At 45.9% G+C, this 18,446-nt stretch overlaps 2 protein-coding genes across 3 annotated transcripts; one reads left to right on the forward strand and one right to left on the reverse strand.

Annotated features, from left to right (window-relative positions):
- Window positions 1-3,597: 3,597 nt before the first annotated feature.
- Window positions 3,598-17,659, reverse strand: NT5C (5', 3'-nucleotidase, cytosolic). Its single transcript, XM_048818907.2, has 6 exons — window positions 17,302-17,659; window positions 11,498-11,598; window positions 11,359-11,419; window positions 10,398-10,512; window positions 5,035-10,299; window positions 3,598-4,577 (listed from the first exon to the last, which is right to left on the reverse strand). Exons 1-5 carry the CDS (start codon window positions 17,485-17,487, stop codon window positions 10,112-10,114), a joined length of 651 nt encoding a protein of 216 aa, XP_048674864.1. The 5' UTR covers window positions 17,488-17,659; the 3' UTR covers window positions 3,598-4,577; window positions 5,035-10,111.
- ARMC7 (armadillo repeat containing 7) lies at window positions 6,430-12,142 on the forward strand. Of its 2 annotated transcripts, none has more exons than XM_048818911.2 (3): window positions 6,430-6,520; window positions 6,616-6,825; window positions 8,455-12,142. In XM_048818911.2, exons 1-3 carry the CDS (start codon window positions 6,430-6,432, stop codon window positions 8,790-8,792), a joined length of 639 nt encoding a protein of 212 aa, XP_048674868.1. In that variant the 3' UTR covers window positions 8,793-12,142. The 2 variants fall into 2 exon arrangements, with proteins under 2 accessions (XP_048674868.1, XP_048674871.1); XM_048818914.2 differs by having other exon boundaries at window positions 6,682-6,825; window positions 8,455-9,743.
- Window positions 17,660-18,446: the final 787 nt, after the last annotated feature.

Below are 18,446 nucleotides of genomic sequence, written 5' to 3' on the forward strand. Positions count from 1 at the left end.
TCCTCTTGGATTTTGGCTGATAGTTATTGCTTCACCTTTACAATCTAGCCCTTGTCCTCCTCCCCCATCATTAATCCACATCCCTTCTGCCTCTTTTCTCAACCTAGACTATAAGCTCCTCTGGGCTGGGTCCTTGTATTTATTTGTAAAGGGCCATGCACACTGATGGCGCAGTAGGAATAACAATAAAATGCCCCTTTGGAGCGATACAGCAGAACAGATTAGAACTCAAGCCCTGAGGGTGTTGAGGTCATAAGAAAATAAGGTAACAAAGGTTTCTTTCATTCAACCTAAAGTCACCCACTTATGCAATGCAGCCACAGCTTAATTGCCACGTCTCCCCCGAAGCACAACTGGTTTCTATTGACTTCCTAAAGACAGGAAAGTGAAATCAGTTTTAATTATGTCCAAACATTATTGCCTCAGCCAAATTATAAACCACTGAGCACTGGCAAAGCAGGCAAAATTGTCCGGAAATAAATCCACACCTTCCAGCCCCCTCATCCCATTGTCACTGCAGGTCTCATCCACCCTTATGGGCTAAGCACTTTTGCAATATGCCTGTTTGTTAAATTTGATCATTATCATGAAACATTCTTAAATCTGCACTCCTGATCTGTATGTCATAGCAATAAACATTCTCATAGATATTTAAACAATGTACTCATTGCTGTGGTCCTGTAACAAAGAGTATTGCAATCAGATCCACACAATGCAACCTGTTGAGTTTAGGCTGAATCTAAAGACACCCATCATTGTGATATCTAAGCATCAAATTCTTAATGAGCATATGCCTGTTATAACCTAAAACTCACTAAATTCCAGCTCTGGTGGCCTACCAGCAGAAACCAGTTCCACTGGTACAGATCCTCAGTTGTAAATGCCCTATTAGCAATATTATCCCAACAGATGTTAATGACCCTGTCAACTACCTGGTACTTGGCGCATTCGGCCGTTTAGAGAACATACCCAACAACTATAAGTAAACAGCCAGCACAGAGCATCAGAGTGACATGTTCACAGAGGACCACTCTGCACTAGCTGAAGCTGACAAATGGTCTTCATGGGTAACCAAGTCAAGCTCATTGCTATAAGCTAGCCTGAAGGTGATAAGCACCTGGATTGCCCTGAAAAGAGTCCTGTCACAGAGTACTAGTGTGGTCTGTGAATTCCCTCCCACAATTGCTATGTAAACCTCGCAAGACTCATAAGCCAGGTGGACACAATTAAACCACCTCCACACAGCTTCTCCTTATTAAATGCAAAAAACACTCCCACACCTTCTGGCAAACTTGGGTTTATGCTGAAGCAAGACTACGGCCAGAGGAAACAGATCTAGCAGGTCTCAAAAAGACAAGCAAAGTTGGGCTCCTCCTCCAGATATTATGGATGGTTTGTTGCCTTATTTCCCCACCAACCTTGCAGTGAATAGCACGAACTGAACAGTGTGCCCCTACAGTATACACGTTCAGCTTCAGCTAATGGACACAAGCCATTTCCACAATTCCTTTTCCCTGTTCCTTGGGCAAAACCAATACGTGCCACTGGCCAATGTTCCTTCTAATTCTGTGTGCAGAATTACAGGCTGACTGAGCACAGATTTAATACTTCTGAGTGCAGCTCCTTCATCCCTATTCACCTTCTCAGGACGTTTCCTCTCCATCCCCTACATTCAGTCTAACTCTTCTTAATCACTTCCGTCTTCCCGCAATCTTTCTTCATCTCTCTCCTCTCATTCGCATACTCTTCCCCGCACCCCCCTTCACATTCATACACTGGCTAGCTCCCTGCACTTACTGTCCCCCATCCCAACACACACACACTCTCCATTTACAGATGGGTAGGGCTTGAAAATACTACAACTACTACCTTAAGGACAGAAGCCTAGTGGACATTAGAAAAAGGATTGCTGGTATACTAGAACAGCAAACCCTCCTAGTAGAGATGCTGCTTATACCATCAAAAGAGTGATTTTGCTGGTTTCCCTTATACCAGTTCCCCGAGTGAAAACCTATGCTGCAAAAGCATGTTTATGCTGGTGTAACTGCAGTGGTTATAGAGTAGGGTTTTTGCCAATATAACAATGTCATTTAAAAAAAAAAAAATCGTGCCACTACCCAACACTGCTATGCTGACAAAAGTCTCTAGTGCAAACCTGGCCTATGCCTACAAACATAGGTGAAAATACCTGCACTTTAACACACACAACTAGCCACACTTCTATAATTTTTAAATGATTAGGTGCTGTTTGGGTGCTGCATTTAATTGTAGCAATCATCTTTCTATTTAATCAGTTCATTCTGACTCCTATGCTAAGCCTTGTCTACTGAAGCTCCACTGGTTTAACTTGAATTGGTTTAAAACTCAATTTAACTAACCAGTGTAAATCTGTGTGGACACTCATCAGCTTAAGGCTGTTTAGATCAAATTTAGCTCACACCTATAACTTTACAAATAATACAAAAAATAAAATATAAATAAGTAAATAATATAGGTGTAAGCTAAACTGACACAAGCCAGGTTTAAGTCCATTTAAGAGTGTTCATACAGAAAGTGGCACCAGTTTAAGTAAACTGGTTTAGACTCACACCTTTAGTTAAACCTGTGCAACTTTGCATTTAGACCAGGACATTGTACTCCTGGCGTAGTTATCTCCTGTCCTTTTGCTAGATGTTCCTCCCCCTCCTGGCTTCACTCCACTTCTCCTTTCCTTTTATAAAGCATGTATCTTGCCGTGCACGTGCTGTTCCCTCTTTTCATTCTCTTTCCCTCCACTTTGCCCTGTTCCCCTTTCTTTCCTTACTTTATTTTCCGTTCTCTATCATCTCCTGTATGTTTTCTCTCTCCTTTCTTCTCCCAAGGGTCTCAAAAACTTTATTCCCACATACACACACTCTTATCCACTGAAGCCACAGGTATCCCATGTAATTTTCTTTTACCGTTGTTTTGCAACTCAGCATGTCTAATAATTTACCAGAGTAAACAAACCCAAAAGGGGTGGATGAACAGATTCCATTTCGGTCCAGAGTAGGTCTGAAATTTGTTTTCCTTGTCTACAAGACGGCTGGCCAACACAGTTACAGCCTGGAATGAAGCTGTTTGCCCTCCTAGTAGCAGGCTGAATATAGGATACTGGGCTAGATGGACTAGTGCTCTGACCAAATATGGTCATTCTTATGAACGCAGATATTACAGCAGTTTGGGGAAGTAGGACGACACAGGAGATTTAAAAAATATTGTTGTAAGGAAATACAAAGATAATGAGCGAAAGCCTTATGTGTGGGTAACTCTTCCTCGCATGGGGAAGTTTAGGCCCTTCCTACAGCAATGAAAAGGCTCCTACCCAAGGTTCTCTACTACAGGAAGGGTTAGACATTATAGTATTTGTTTATTTACATCTGTAATTTCAAGGGAGAGTGGTCCCTTCATTTGTCAGCATAAAATATAGGGAAGAAAACATTCCAATTAACAGTAAGTAGCCTGCTGTGAATGCCCCACAGAGCAATAAATAACCAGTGGGTTGCATCCAGGGATTGGTCATTTTATGCCTAACTTAAGCTCATCAATCACTCTTAAAGATGACTCATCAGACAGAAGTTTTGTGGTTAAAGTCTTATTTGGTGGTGTGCAACACTATCATGGCAAAAAGAACAGATTACAAAAATCACTTTAGATAATATATACAATATTGTTACATTGAAGAGATCCAGAATTCTGGATACCTCACACCCTACCTGGCAATTAGCCTAGGTATATTACCACCTGTCAGTTATTTTAGCACTTATATAGCACCATTCATCCAAGGATCTCAGAATGCGTCATACAAGTGGGCAAGCATTATTACCCACTGTACAAATAAGAAAGTTGAGGCACAGAGAGTTTTTCTTGATTAGAAAGAGTGGTCAAGTTCAGATCAGGCTTGGCTAATACAGGTTAGCGAAACCTGACTTTTTTTCCTAGTGTAGATGCAGGGTAACATCTTCTAGGCTACAATTTGACTAGCTAAATGTGTCTACAGTAGGAAAAGGGTCAAATTTAGGTTAGGCTCAGCTAGCACATTAGCTAAGTCCAAACTAAACTCAAGTACTTTTCCTAGCGGAGAGAACCCCAGAGAGGTTGAGTACCTTGTCCAACATCACACAAAGCAGATCACTGGCAGAGCTAGGAATTGAACCCACACTGCCAGACTGCCAGAACCCTGATCTGACTAGCAGACCATGATACCACCTGGTAGATATTTGAAGCCATCACTCATGCAGATCAAGGAAGCTGAGGGAGGAAAACCACCAGCCAACATCCCTGCCAGGTTGATGGAAACTTCACGCAGTCAGTGTGAGCCATGTGCAAGAGTTGTATACATATATTCTTCACTTCCGAACATAACTCCCCATCCCCACTGAAGGAGCAGGCTCCCTGGAGCAGAGCATCTCCTTCCCATCACAGCCTATGGGGAAGCTTTCCTCTCTGCCAGCTCAGCCAGCTGCTTCTGGCGCCTCTCCACCACATCTTGACGCTTCTTCTCATAGCGCTCATACTCCCTAGCACGGAGCTCCTCCACCTCAGGGAAGAAGCGGTGCCTGAGACAGAGAAAGATGTCACCGCAGTGAACTGAGCGTGCCCCCGCCACATCCATCTAAGTCCCCCACACATGCTGAGCCCCTCCCTGCCACCCAAGGCCCCCAGTATCCCCCCAGCTGAGCCCCCCCATCGCTGCCAGCCAAGCCCCCAGTGCCCCCCACACCGTTGAGCCCCCCATCGCTGCCAGCCAAGCCCCCAGTGCCCCCCACACCGTTGAGCCCCCCATCGCTGCCAGCCAAGCCCCCAGTGCCCCCCATCGCTGCCAGCCAAGCCCCCAGTGCCCCCCACACCGTTGAGCCCCCCATCGCTGCCAGCCAAGCCCTCAGTGCCCCCCACACAGCTGAGCGCGCTCAATCCCTGCCGGCCAAGACCCCCAGTGCCCCCCAATCCCTGCCAGCCAAGGCCCCCCAGCACCTCCCCTCCGCTCTCTGCCGGCCAAGTCCCTCCTCCCCGCACCTGTACGCGAAGGCGGTGGCCAACGCACACAGGATACTGCCGAAGAGGAGGGGCTTTGCCAGCCGCTTCCGCGCCGACATACGGCCCACCATGGCGGGTAGCAGCAAGGCCCCGTTACGAGCCTCAGGGCCTCCCGCCCTCCACAAACGTCACATCCGGCCGCGCGCTCAGCATTGCCGCCTTTCTGTCAGGGTTGCCCTTCCGTCATTTCCGCCCCGCTGCCTAGGTCTCCGTGCGTGTGGCGCCGGGAGCGGTTAGTGGCGCCGCGGGGCGCTGTGCGCGTGAGGACAGGGTGGCGGGGGAGCCTGGGGCGACAGAGCCAGGGGCCTGGTAGCAGCTCAGTAGGTCCCGTCCCGGGTCCCTGTCCTCCTAGTCTGTGCCCGGGGCATGTGGGCCGCTGCTGGGCTGAGAGCTGCGCCCCACAGGCCCTGACCCGACCGCCCACTGCTCGCGCCCTGGGCGCAGGGCCTGGGACAGCGCTGGAGACGGTGTAAGGCCCGAGCTGGATTGCAAAGCAGGTTCCCCCTGTAACTGGTTCAGGAGGCACCTGGGTGGTGACTTGGACCACGTCGCAGTGTTGCCGGCTCTTCTGATTTTCAGTGGGAGTCTTGCAATAATTGGGGATAGTTCTTAAAGCCCCAGCTCCTGGAGTCCTGTGACTATGTGAGAATCTTTCATTTTTAAAAAGGTCAGATTCTATCCCTTGTTGCGGAGAAAAGCATGAAAATGTGATCTGCCCCTAGTGCAGCCCAAAGGTTCAGAAACCTCATGGCCAATAGAAAGAAACAAAAAATGTATTATTTTATTTGCAAATCTTGTGATTTTTAAACCAATCTCATTTTTTTGTGCATCTTGACTCATAATTTTTGAATGTTTGGGATTGGCAATAGTGCATTTTAAGATTAGAGGGAGCTTCTGCCCCATTCAAACTGGCCTCATCTACTCTAGGGAAATCAACATAATAAATCCACCAAAGGTTGCAATGATGGAAAATGTAGTGTAGGTGAGGATCAGGGGTTTTTACCAGCATTCATCTAGCCCTACTCAGAAAAGAGTTAGAAGACACTACAGTAAAAACACTCATGGCTAGTCTATGCTACCACTAATGGAGCTGCACCTATGCTAGACCAAACATGGGACAATTATCAGTTATTCTCAGTGCAGATAAGGAATATTTAAACCCCACTGTAGCTAGCATGGTTCTGATCCAAACATGGACAGGGCCTGAGCTTGTAATCCTGCCACTTGCAGTTCCCTCAGTGAGTCTGAAGGGAGGCAAAAGAAAATCAATTGAATATTTTACACTTATTAAAATGTTTTTATTAACCTTGCAGTGAAACTGGGGCCATTCAGGACATTGTTGTGAACAAAACTTAATTTTCTCTCTCTAGCACCATGTCCCAGAAGCAGCGGGATCTGCTGGAACTGGGGCGGCTTGAATACTTGCAAGCGCTGGTCACCGAGTTCCAGGTAACAGAGAGTCCAGGTGAGCTTATAAACCTTTTTCTTTTTATTAAAGTATATTCCAAATGTCAGGATCATAACTGGCTCATCAGTTGCTGGTTGATTTTTTTTCTTCAGGAATTAGAGAGCCCAGCCCATCTCAGCTGCCTCTTTTGTCACCTAAATGCTGCTTATATATTGCAGAAGCCAAGGAGCAAGTACTGGCTAATCTAGCCAACTTCGCCTACGATCCCAAGAACTACGAATATCTCCGACAGCTTCAAGTCCTTGACTTGTTCCTAGATATGCTCACAGAGGATAATGAGACCCTTGTGGAGTTTGCAATTGGTAAGGAGTGGATTTAAAACTATTTGTAAAATGAACAATAGCAGTTCCAAGCACTGGTTGGATATATCGCTGCTTTGATTCTGTAGTCCACTTGAATTTGGGAGAGAGGATCAACCACACATGACAAACCATCTGTGGCAGATGTTGAACAAACTGCTTAATGCACTGCTGGAAGGCCCTCAGATACTATGGTGATGAGGACAGTATAAAAACCTATATAGAATAGCTGGAACAGGTGAGAGAGATCAGGATAGGGGCTTGAGGTGAATTATTTCACATTAAGGCAAGTCTCCCCTTCACTCCACTAACATGCTGCAGTGCTGAAAAATAAACAAACTTATTTATAAGACTAGGTAAAACCCTGAATATTGGAACAAAAACTCCAGTTCAATGGTAATTTGTAGTGCATGTCCCTATTGTAATGATACAGTCATTGAGGACAACTAAGGTTTTTCCATAGAGCATGAGCAGGTCCAGTATTGTTACTATAGCTATTTTTGACAGTTAATCCTCTAAAAGGACCGGTTCTAAATAATATAATGAAGTCTTCTGAGGAATCCCATTAGAGCCAGTCAGGGTGGATTCAATACACACTGGGAGCCAGCCATGCCAAATTCAAATCCTGAATGGTTAGATGATGTAATGGCTAAATACACATAGCCTTGTGTACTTACCACAGCTTCCACTGACAGAGCTGCACTGGGGGTGTTATCGATCAAAATGTTGCTAGTATGGCTGCACCCTAAGTGCAAAGTGTTGTTAGTACAGGATACATACTAGTATTTGCACCAATAGAAATCAGATTTACAATATCTTAATTAGTATTAATAATGCCATGCTACTTCTAATAGCACCTCTCATAACTAATTAAGCCACTATAGACCCTGTGCAGTACAGAAGGTATTTCTAGGAATCTCACACTCTTTACTGGATTATAGCCACCGTAGAGGTGAAATAAGGCAGTTCCTTAACAGAAAACCAAGTCTTTTAACCAGAGGATTTTTAAATGACAAGTTCTGTTTGTTTAACCTCTTGTGAAAGATGTTACCTCCAACAGCATAGTGCCCCCTAATGTCATATAGGGGAATGAGTGCTTTGGTTGAAAAATCACCTTGACTTTTGAGAATAAACTTAGCCCGGGAGCAGGGGAGACACAGTTTTCCAACTACTATAAAAATATTCTGGGCAGTTGATTCTATGTGGGGACAAGGGTCTCAGTGAAGTGCAAACCAGTATTTTGTTTCTGGTATTGTATGTACTTTATACCAGTAATAAGCACATTAAATTGGGTGGAATTAACACCTGTAGTTAGTTCAGTGCAAGTGTATGTATGGACACACTTATATCACAATAGTACGCTCTTGTGAACTAACTTAAGTAGGTTGTTGGGGTTTTTTTGTTTTTAAAGAAAACTATCTGTTAGACTTGCTCTGAACTAACTAAAGGCATAAATGGCAAAGATCAGTTATTTTGATCTCAGTTACCATGTAAACAAGCCCTAAGAAAGAGCTGAGGATCCTGGGTGAAGCAATGCCACTTAACCTCAACAGGGAGTTAGTTAGGTATTAGTAAGAGGAGGATCTAAGGTGGTGGTAGCTGGTGCCACACTCCCTCTCTTTTCTATTTCAGGTGGTCTTTGTAACCTCTGTCTGGATAAGACAAACAAGGACTATATTTTGGAGGCAGATGGGGTGGCACCTGTAATAAACTGCTTATCCAGCTCAAATGAGGAGACAGTGATGTCGGCAGTGACTACTCTGATGTACTTGACCATGCCACAGTCTCGCCAGCAGACCACGGCACTCCCGGTGGTGGAGTGCATGTTACGTTTCTCCCTCTCAGCTAACAGGAGGCTAAGCAACCTGGCAAGGGTCTTCCTTGAGGATTATTGTTCTCCTGTGCAGGTGGAGGAGGCCAGGAACCTGAGCAAACATACAGCTGTAGGGATCCCGCTCCCAAAGGACTGATGTTGTGCAGAGCAGAGGGAGTAGCTTGAGACTGTTATTGCGTGAGAAGAGAGATTCTTGATTTCATCTTTAGAGCCCCCTCCACCTGCAGGACTGGTGAAACTAGTGAAAGACATTGCTAAAATTCTGCCTCAGTTTGAAAAGGGCAGGTGGGGAGCCAGGACATGGGTCCAGAAGTCAGGATTAGCAGCTAAACTGTTGTTAATACAAAACATATTATGGCTGTTAGAGAGCAGGCCAAGCAATTCCTGAACCATCACCCAAATAACCATTTCTGATGTTACCCTTCCCAGTGTGGTTGTCAGGTAACTTAAACCCAACACAATTCTTTTGCATCACCTTCGCCGTAGCTGCAACTATTGCTGCCCGTCTTCTCAATGGTTATAGCTTTGAAATATGTTTAAATCATATGGTCTTTATTTCTCAATAGGCGAGAACACTCCTTCTTCCCCCTACAATTTGCAGTCTGATCACATACCTCAGGACTAAGTATGAGCCAGCATCCTCATACCACAGGCACCTGGCCAGTTAATTAGGATACAGGACTAGCCCTACTGATGTTAAATATCAATAGGAATAATATATTCACCACAACATAGCTGTTGGGAAAGATGCAGATTAAGATTTAAAAGGGAATACTAACAGCAGACTTCAGCTCAGAAGGACAACTGGTCTTGTGGTAGCTTTTGTAAAACTTCCTCTTACGTTCTTTTTTAAGTTAATGTTTTATTAAGTGTAAACTGTTCTGGATCAGACATTCACCAACTACAGCATTTGCAACCTAAATCTTAGCAGCTCATATTAATGCAGGAGAACCAGGAAGTGAAACTATCTACTTTCATTATGAGCCAAGTAGGGTAAAAAGTGGAAGGGTGCTGAACAGCCAGTCTGGCTCAGTATGTGAGATTATTAAAATGGTTAAACTGTTGAAAACAAGATTTCCTTTCCTAACATGATGGTGTCCCTCATACTTACAGCTTCAGGTATTTGAGTGAATGGGCAGAGAGCAGAGTGCTTTCATAGAGTTTTACAGCCCTACTTCCTCTTTCTAATTTCTTCATCCTCCCTTCCTGCCAACCCAAAACATGCTACCTAGCATTATAAGCAGCTGCTCATCTCTTGTCAAGTTTCTCCCTCCAAACGTCATTAATGACTCTCCATAAAGAGTCAGTAATTTAATTGCAACTACATTTCAGAAATAGTCTAAAGAAGATACAAATCTTAAAAAAATAAGCTTTGTATCTTTGGCCCTTAAAACTGCCCCTACCCAAGTCAGTGCACTTTCTTTAAATGGGATTTCGTTGCCAGTTCCTAACTTATCAGTTCCCATTGGCAGTGAGACTAGCATAGCATTCTTTTTCCACATTGCTTCTGCGTTTGCTTTCCACTATCCCCCTCCAGTCATCGGCCCACGACTGCAGCCGCCTGCGTGGGGTCTGAAGCTCTAGATGCTTGTTATGGCAGCAAGTGAACAAGATGTGTTCCCAGCTTGGCTTAGGCTCCGCACCTGAGAAGAGCCAGAATGGAAAGCTGAAGTTAGTTGTTCTTTTCTCCAAACAACAGTAAATCATCTGCTGTGAAATCTCCACCTCAAGTTTCCCAAACCTTTAATGGTGTCTTTGTCATCAACCAGGAGGTCAGCTGACACAACGGTTTTATCCCGGGTCAGAATCAGTCGCTCCACAAACTTAGGACCCAAGTATTTTTCCACCCAGCTGTACTGTTAGGGGAGGAAGTAGAGCATTAGAAGAATTTTACTTAGTAGCAAGTTTGACTATTTATAGTATAGTGATCTCATGCTACAGGCCCAAATCTCTTCTAGGAGTGTTATGAACCCTGCAGTTGGGCCGTGGTGCGGGCCACTAAAAGGACTGATGTGAACTGTACTTTCAGTGCCCTTCGCTCATGACTGCATTGGGTACCATGAAGTTACACTGGCGTAAAGCAGCATGAGAGGAAGTCAACCTAGGGCATATACCAGGCCCTTCATTATCTAACCCCAAAGTACTTGAGTAACCCCTCTCCCTACATTTCTGCCTGGCAGTGATCATCTCTCAATTTAGTCAGGATTTTCTCAGAGGAGGAGCCTCTGGCATGCAGTCCCGTCCCGGTGCAGTGCATCAGAAACCCCTTGGTTGCCTCTGTGGTTGCCTCTGCAGTATGCAGTGAGTCAAGGTAGCGTCTACTTGACCATATTGCATCTGTTCTTTTACCCTCCCCCACTCTTCCCATGCCATTTCTTGCAACTGTGGGTATGAGTTGCTGAAAGTTGTTGTTTGTTTGTCTGGTTTGGTTTTTAAGTTTTATATTCTGGCTTCCATTGCGTAAGACTCAGATGCCTTGCAAAAGGCATGACACAGTACTGCTCCTGGCCTTTTATACTTCCTCTCAGTCTGAAAAGCTGCCACTCACATGGAGTATTTTTGCATGCTGGGCCCTACAGACTTCACAGGCTGCAGCTTGGCTTTGTTCACATTGGTATGGTACTTGGGCATGTACTAACAGTTGAAAGAGGCTAGATTCTGCAATAGCAGTCTTAAAGCGAGGGTAGGGGGAGATCTCCAACCTTCTCCAGGATGCAGTGCTCATACTTCATCAGGGGGCTCGTGCAAATAAAAACTTCAGTGCTAAAAAGAAACAGCCCTGATTAGTAATCATCAAACATGGAGAATAGAAAAGAGCTGTGTACTGCAAAGTGTCCTTACTCCTGCATATGGATCATTTCCTGCATGGCTTCAATGGCTCCTGGAATCGGCTCCAACCCCAGAAAGAAGCCAGGTGACTCATAGACACTGGCTACCTTAGCCTGGAAGAGAGATGAGGAGAATTAGCAATTTTTTTTATTGTAGGTTTCTGCATAATAGCTATTGAATTTACCCCAGGGGTGTTATTAAACATCAAAAGGATCTATTTTGTCCACATTTCAGAGGGAGATCAAGCGGCTGAGATAATTGGTAATGGGTTACACAGTCTCACGTACTGGTTGCCAGGACAAATCCAGGCCAAGCAGATAAAGACTGGAAGTTGTTACCATCTGGTGGCCTGTGTGAAGTAAGGAGTTGGATCTCATTCCAGTTCCCAGTAGATATATATCCACCTCATTACAAAAACAAACAAATGTGCCACCAGACGAACACCCCAGAACACCACACTATGATAATTGGCACCCTCAGCAGAGGGGTCAAGGACAGACTGGGACACAGAGACTCAGTCATCCTCATGCTTTGCCGCTGATCCTGCCAGACCACAACTGAAGCATACTGGAGGGAGGGTTGCTGTGTTGCTCTCCATGCTGTTGTATATGTGCTCTCTAAAGCCTCAGGCAACAAGATTAAAATGTCTTAAGAGCAGATTCTGGCTTCAGTGTAACAGTTTCCCCATGGTGATAACATCAGTGCAAATTCTATTTTAAGATGTTTAAGTTAGTGGCAAAATGACCAAAGCCAGGAAATTCAAAGCTTAGATAGTTACTTGTACTGTGAGGGTCAGCGTAGGCAGTGTGAAGGCTGGGAAATTAGTCTCTAGAAAGTTCAGCAATGGAGTGGGGTGTTTCTAGCAGTCCTGTGCAATTCAGTGCTAGTGACTGGAGTCCCTCATCCACAGAACCAGTTCAGCAGTGAGAGCAACTGCACAAGCTTTGCCAACCCCATCTCACCTGACCCTGACAATAAAGGTGCCACTTAAAACCAATTGTGGTAGTGGGTTTTGGGAGGGGCACCTGTGCACTGGCAGAGACCCACCATAGGCCAGTCACCACCCACCTGGAACAAAGTGACTGGTTCGGATTTGAAAGACAACAGAGATGACAGGCTTTTCTGAAACGGGGATGAGAGGCTTGTCACTGACTGTTTGTTTCATATACCTGTAGCCAAGGGCCTGATTTTAGAGGCTGAAAGGGACCAAGCAGAACAATGATGAATGTAGTTTTTAATATAATGCAGCCTCCTCCTGTGACTTGCTGCCACAAAGACATTTCAATAATGCAGGGCATTTCCTGGTCCTTAATCCTCATTGCCCCTGCAAGGTAGATTTTATCCTGACTCTTCCAGATAAAGAAATGGAGATTAAAAGCACTTGTCTGTGGTCACTGCAAATGGCAGAACTGGCTCTGAGTCTGGTGAGGTCCTTGTTCCCAGTCTCATGCATAGTTGAGACCATGCTGACTTTTCTTGTCCGTTTCTGGAAGTAAATAAGTGACAGAATTATCACTGTGCTCTGGCCCCTTTGTGCTAGCTAGGTAGGCTGGAGAATAATAGTGCTGCAAGGCAGGTAGAAGGCCGCTCTGGAGAACACCCAGCTCAGAGACTCTTACACCAGATGCAGAGCCATCTCCAGCAGCCACAGGAGCAGGGACTGTTCTGGAACAGAGTGGAGGCAGGGAGGGGGTATGAATGAAGGTCCTGGCCAGGACAGACCAGCAGCCTGGTGATTCTGCTCCCCTGCTCATTGAAGGAGGGGAACAAGTTACAGCAGCCCTCATTTGCATGGGGGGACTCCACTGGCCCCCACAGCCCATTAGTATGGGAGCACAAGCTGCTTCCCCCTTGCTCCTGGTGCCTGTGTTCCAGGCACAGGGATGAGCCTGCTTGTAATAATATCAGAGTTTTATCTGCTTCTATTCCACGCTGTCCCTCCCCTGCCAGAAACAGGACACTCCTAGTCAGCTCCACAACTGACAGTTTTCAGGGTGGGGGAGGGAGGGGAAATTTACTGCTCATTCCTCAGCAAAAGGAGCAAGAGGCAGTGTTTTCATGCAGCTGCCCGAGCTGTGATGATGTGGGGAGGAGGGGGAATAACATGTGACAAAGACATTTTGCAGTTAATGGAAACCAGACCTTTAAAAGGAACAGAGGAAGCTTTTGACCTACACCCAGGCAGGGTTTAAAAGAGTGATCATAAGCTAGGAGAAAGTTCACTTTCAGAGGAGAATCGTTTAAGGGTAGCAAGGGCCTGAAGTGAGGCAAAGGCACAGAAAAGGTGAGTTAATACAGCTGTACTGTATGGTTTGCTATATGGTTCAGAGGCACCTTTGTCCCCTACGAAGAAGCTACACTGCCTGAGGTGGGGGTACAACCCTCCATTCATTTAGTGATGTGCTTCCTCCTCATTTAAAACACAGCAAACAAAATTAAAAGGGTCATTCATGCACCTTTTAGTTGGAAATAACTGGTCTGCGTCCAACTCAACTTTTTTTTCTTTTTTCGGTAATTGACTTAAGACTGGGTGGTTGGTCAGTGACCTGGGTGAAATCACTTGGGGAGTCTCAGTGCTGGTGGTAGCAGAACGCTACTCACATCACAAAACCCACCACCACTCTTCACCCTCTCGTTAGCAATCACAATAGTCTAAAGGATTGAATAGAATGTGGGGACTAAGCTCCCACTCACACTTTGGGTAGGTTTACATGGGAGCTTGGGGTGTAGTTTCCAGCTCCAGGAGACATACATGCACTAGCTCTGATTGAGCTGGTGTTCTAAAAATAGTAGCTACGGTGGCATGAGTGTTGGGACAGGCTAGCTGCCCCAAGTACATGCCTAGGGTTTTAGACAGGATTGTACTTGGAGTGGCTAGCCTGTCATGCCACTTGCCTGCATTGCACTCACTCTGCAGCAGCAGCTCAGCTCCTCAGGTTTGGTCCGACAGCTCTTCCATCACCAAATTTTAGTGAGTGGTATTGCGTCCTGGTGCGCCATGTCACAATACAACTCAGTTTGGGGGCCTGCAGCAAACTGCCCCCTTCTCTTGGCTTCCCCAAGTTGTTGTTTGTTGAGTTATTTTTTTAAATACTTATTGCAACTCTAGGTATTCTTGTTATGTCTGCAGATGTCAAATCCTTTTATTGAATCTGGCTAAGCTAGAATCCAGGTGTTGTATTGTGAACACTTGTCAATTGAGAAGCAGAACCCAGATGGTTTCACACAGACAACTTGGCAGTCAAGTACAGTAAAGAGAAAGGAGTTAAACACAAATAACTTTTAAAAAACAAAGCATTTACAAAGTGGAATTAGGTCATCTTATATTGTGACCATTAATAGAAAGGAAACAACATTTAATATTAAAACAAGAATTAACAACTAAAACTTGGTAGTAGGCAATGGTTAAAGTTCAGAACAAATGGACAGTTAATAAAATACCTATTGATTAGGCAAGGATTAAAATACCAAACACTGACCTTTAAACACCAAAAGGTACAAAATGGGATTCAGTAAAGGGGCAGAGTGGATTATTTAAATATGGAACTAAGACACGTGCCTATCATCAAATAATTTAAATCAGCGTAGCAGCTAGTACCCCCAGTCATGCTAGGTGGGGTACAGACACATACAAAGACATGGTACCCGCCCTGGGGCAGAGACAGTTTCTTCTTACATGCATGTACAACACCAAGCACATTTTGAGAACAACCACAATTAAAATTAACAGTAATCAGATGGTAACAGCTTTCTTTCATCCTGACCTCAGCTGGATTCAAACCAGTGATCTAGAGGGGACTGACTCTGTATCCCACTGGCACCCATGAGTTTTGGGGGCATGGGCAGTATTGGTATGGATCAGTAACGGGCTGACAGACCCACAAAAAGGCCACAATCCATCTTGCCACCATGAGGTGGATTACAGACTCACCACATAATAATATATAGGCTAGCAACACGGACGAGCACTTAGCCTACTGGAAGAAAAATGTTTGCCCCAAAGCATTTGGATACCAGGGTCAGATTCACTCAGAGAACAAACTATTTTCATTTCAATTGGGTTGGGATCCTATTTACTTGAACGTAGGGGACAAGGAAGGTGCCAAAAAGTTTCTAGTATGACATTGTGCATCAACTATGAGAAAGGGACCGAAAGACTTTTTCCATTGGACCATATGAACTGGAACCATAAACTCACTGAACATTAAATCTCACCAAATGAGGGTAAATCCATCCTCATCATCGTAGTCACTCGTGCTCCACACCTGAACATAGCCATTATATGAACAAAATACCCTCATATCTCAGTGTCTGTACTTTGACCCGTTAACCTTTTTCCCCCAATCGGGGATATTGCAGATTATGTATTCCTTACACCATCCGATCCTAAATCTAACTTTGCACCTCTTGATAATCTGTACCTTATTCCCTGATAACCAGAAACTTCTACGCTTAAACTCTGTACCATTTTTTTATCATCTTCATAAAATTATTAAATCTGTTAAAAATAGCCACGAACTACAAACAAGTGAATAGCCTGATCAGATTAAACCTATGAAAAATCAGACCTGAATTGAGTGATCCAAGTACCTAGTTCTGGTGACAGAGAAAAAGAGGAACATGAATAATGGTCTTTTAACTGCCAGTTACAGGCATGGGTGGTTTTCTAGCCTATTTGGGACTTTAAAAATAGAAGCAGTGGATGTCTCAGGGAAGGTATGGGATGTGATTTGGTCCTGCACTCCTCTTACTATCTGTAGAGGGCATTAAATATTCTGTAAAGAAAAGAAGGCTTCAAATCCATGCTCCTAGTAGTTTTATTCTTTAATGTTTACAGTTTACTTAAAAAACAAACAAACACACAGCCACAACTCTCATTTTCCACTGAATGCATGGGATGAAGTGGGCTGTAACTCAGGAAAGCTGATGCTCAGATAAATTTGCTAGTCTCTGAGGTGCTACAAGTCGGCCTTTTCTTCTTGTGGATACAGACTAACAGGGCTGCTACTCTGAAAACTCTCATTCAGTATCCGACATTAGGGGAATCCACCAAAGGCAATAGTTTAGGCTACTGGAAGCTTAAAAGATCTGGGTTCATTTGCAGCTTTAATACATTGTTTCCCGTAGCTGCTCTGTGCACTGCAGTTCCCTCCCCAGTACCCCCATCCCAGGTCTGGTGCGAGACTCAGCTAACCTCTATAGCGTACTTAGAGATCCTTGGATGGATGGTTTCATTACCGCTGCTGTGTAGCAATAACAGGTTGTCCGAGTGGGTGAATGAACGCAATGATGATGCTATTGTGGACAGATTTTCAGCAGGAGTATATTTTTACTGGCTGTGGCTGAGTGAGGAGGCAAGACTGTTCGTCCCGTCCCCGTCCCCCCCATCTTGGGAAGGGGCTGGCACGCTCACGGTGAGCCGATTATGCTACAACTGAAGGTTAACAGTGGTAGCATTCAACAATCCTCTCTACTACAGGGTCGCCTCCATTTTGCCCTTACCGGTAGTCTAGGAACAGCGCATTTCTCGCTCTCCACTAAAGCAGAGAGAACTGCTCAGTTGCCCCAAACGACACTCACGCTGCGCTCCTTCTGGGTTTGCTCTAAAGCCGATCCGCCGGGATCGGACTGTCCGCCTTGCTCTGTGACACACCTACCCCGCATTACCACTCCCCCGCCCCGGCAGCCCGTCTGCCCAGACGGGGCACGCGGCCCCCGGCCCGCCGCGCAGTGCAGTGCAGCGCATCGGCCAGCTGGGGGGATACTTCTGCCCGCTCCCACTGCCCGCGACCCAGCTCCAGCCCCCGGCCTCTCACCGCCAGGTCCTCCCGCAGGCGGCGGTACTGGTCCCGGACCGAGAAGCCCCTCCGTTCCGCCAGCTCCACGTGGGGCTCCCCAGGGTAGCGGGCGAGGAAATGCCGCAGCACGCCGCCCTCGAAGTCCGCCAGCACCCCGTCCATGTCCACCAGCACGCGGAGGCGGGACGCGGTCGACCCAGCCATAGCGCTCGGGGCCGGCTGCCGGGTCTAGACTAGAACCCACGCGGTAGCAGCCGCCTCCTAGAGCCCCCAGAGGCTGTTATTCAATAGGACTGGGCGGAGCTTGTCTTTATGAATATTCATCAGTCCCTGGCAAGCCGCCGGCGGCAGGGATCTGAGCGCTCGCGGCCCTGGGGGCTGCAGTGAAGCCCGGCCGGCGGGGCGCGCAGGCGGGGTTCCCAATGGGTGGATGGATTCACGGAAGAGGCTGGGCTCCGGAGCAGCGAGTGGGGAAATCCTCCATCGCTGCAATCCGCTCCTGCAGATCGTGCCGAAGCTCACCCGGGCCAGGTCCTGCTGGGGGGCTAGCCCGTGGGGCTCGGGAGGTAGCAGGCTTGGCCAGATCAGTTGTGGGAGTGCTTTCTTGCCCATGCCTCTCCTGAAGTCATTAAACCACCAACCAACCCTGTGCTCCTGCAGCTGCCTGAACTTTAGGCCTAACCCGTTTCAGGCCTGGCTTCCAGGAGGCCTCACACTTCGTAGAGAAGAGAACTAGAGCTTTTCACCTACACAAGCTGAACCCATCACTGTTTGACCTAGCTGCACTATCCCTTCTTGGGGCAGACTGAGAATTAGGAGGAGAGCAAACAAGTTTAAGTCTTTGCCCTTCCACAGCACTTGTTGAAGAGTCTCAACATCATCACTTGACTTTTCCTAGTCTGTCCCAAAATCCAGTTAAGTTCTGATTTTAACACTGTTTGTTTTGCTCTTTCTGTGTGTAACACATGCCTGTATAGTGATGGAAGAGCAGGCTTGTGCTAAATCTGACCACTGCAAAGGAACTTCAAAGTGATGAAGCTAGACAAGGAATACTAGAGCCCCTTTTCTCTGTTCCATTTGAAAAAATTAAGAGGTTAGCATATATATAAGAGGAAAAAAATAGCAACAAAATAAGTCTTGATATGCTTGCCTCTGGACCATAG

The sequence above is a fragment of the Caretta caretta genome, chromosome 14, assembly GCF_965140235.1.
Source record: "Caretta caretta isolate rCarCar2 chromosome 14, rCarCar1.hap1, whole genome shotgun sequence".
Taxonomy (NCBI): Eukaryota; Metazoa; Chordata; order Testudines; family Cheloniidae; genus Caretta; species Caretta caretta.

Excerpts from the sequence above, each read along its gene's own strand:
- NT5C (XM_048818907.2), bottom strand. The coding sequence starts at position 17,487 with ATGGCTGGGTCGACCGCGTCCCGCCTCCGCGTGCTGGTGGACATGGAC. Across the intron at positions 11,599-17,301 it reads GCCTGCGGGAGGACCTGGCG|GCTAAGGTAGCCAGTGTCTA; the intron begins GTGAGAGGCCGG and ends TCTCTCTTCCAG. Across the intron at positions 10,300-10,397 it reads TGACAAAGACACCATTAAAG|GTGCGGAGCCTAAGCCAAGC; the intron begins GTTTGGGAAACT and ends GGCTCTTCTCAG.
- ARMC7 (XM_048818911.2), top strand. The coding sequence starts at position 6,430 with ATGTCCCAGAAGCAGCGGGATCTGCTGGAACTGGGGCGGCTTGAATAC. Across the intron at positions 6,521-6,615 it reads CCAGGTAACAGAGAGTCCAG|GAATTAGAGAGCCCAGCCCA; the intron begins GTGAGCTTATAA and ends TTTTTTCTTCAG. Across the intron at positions 6,826-8,454 it reads CCTTGTGGAGTTTGCAATTG|GTGGTCTTTGTAACCTCTGT; the intron begins GTAAGGAGTGGA and ends TTTCTATTTCAG.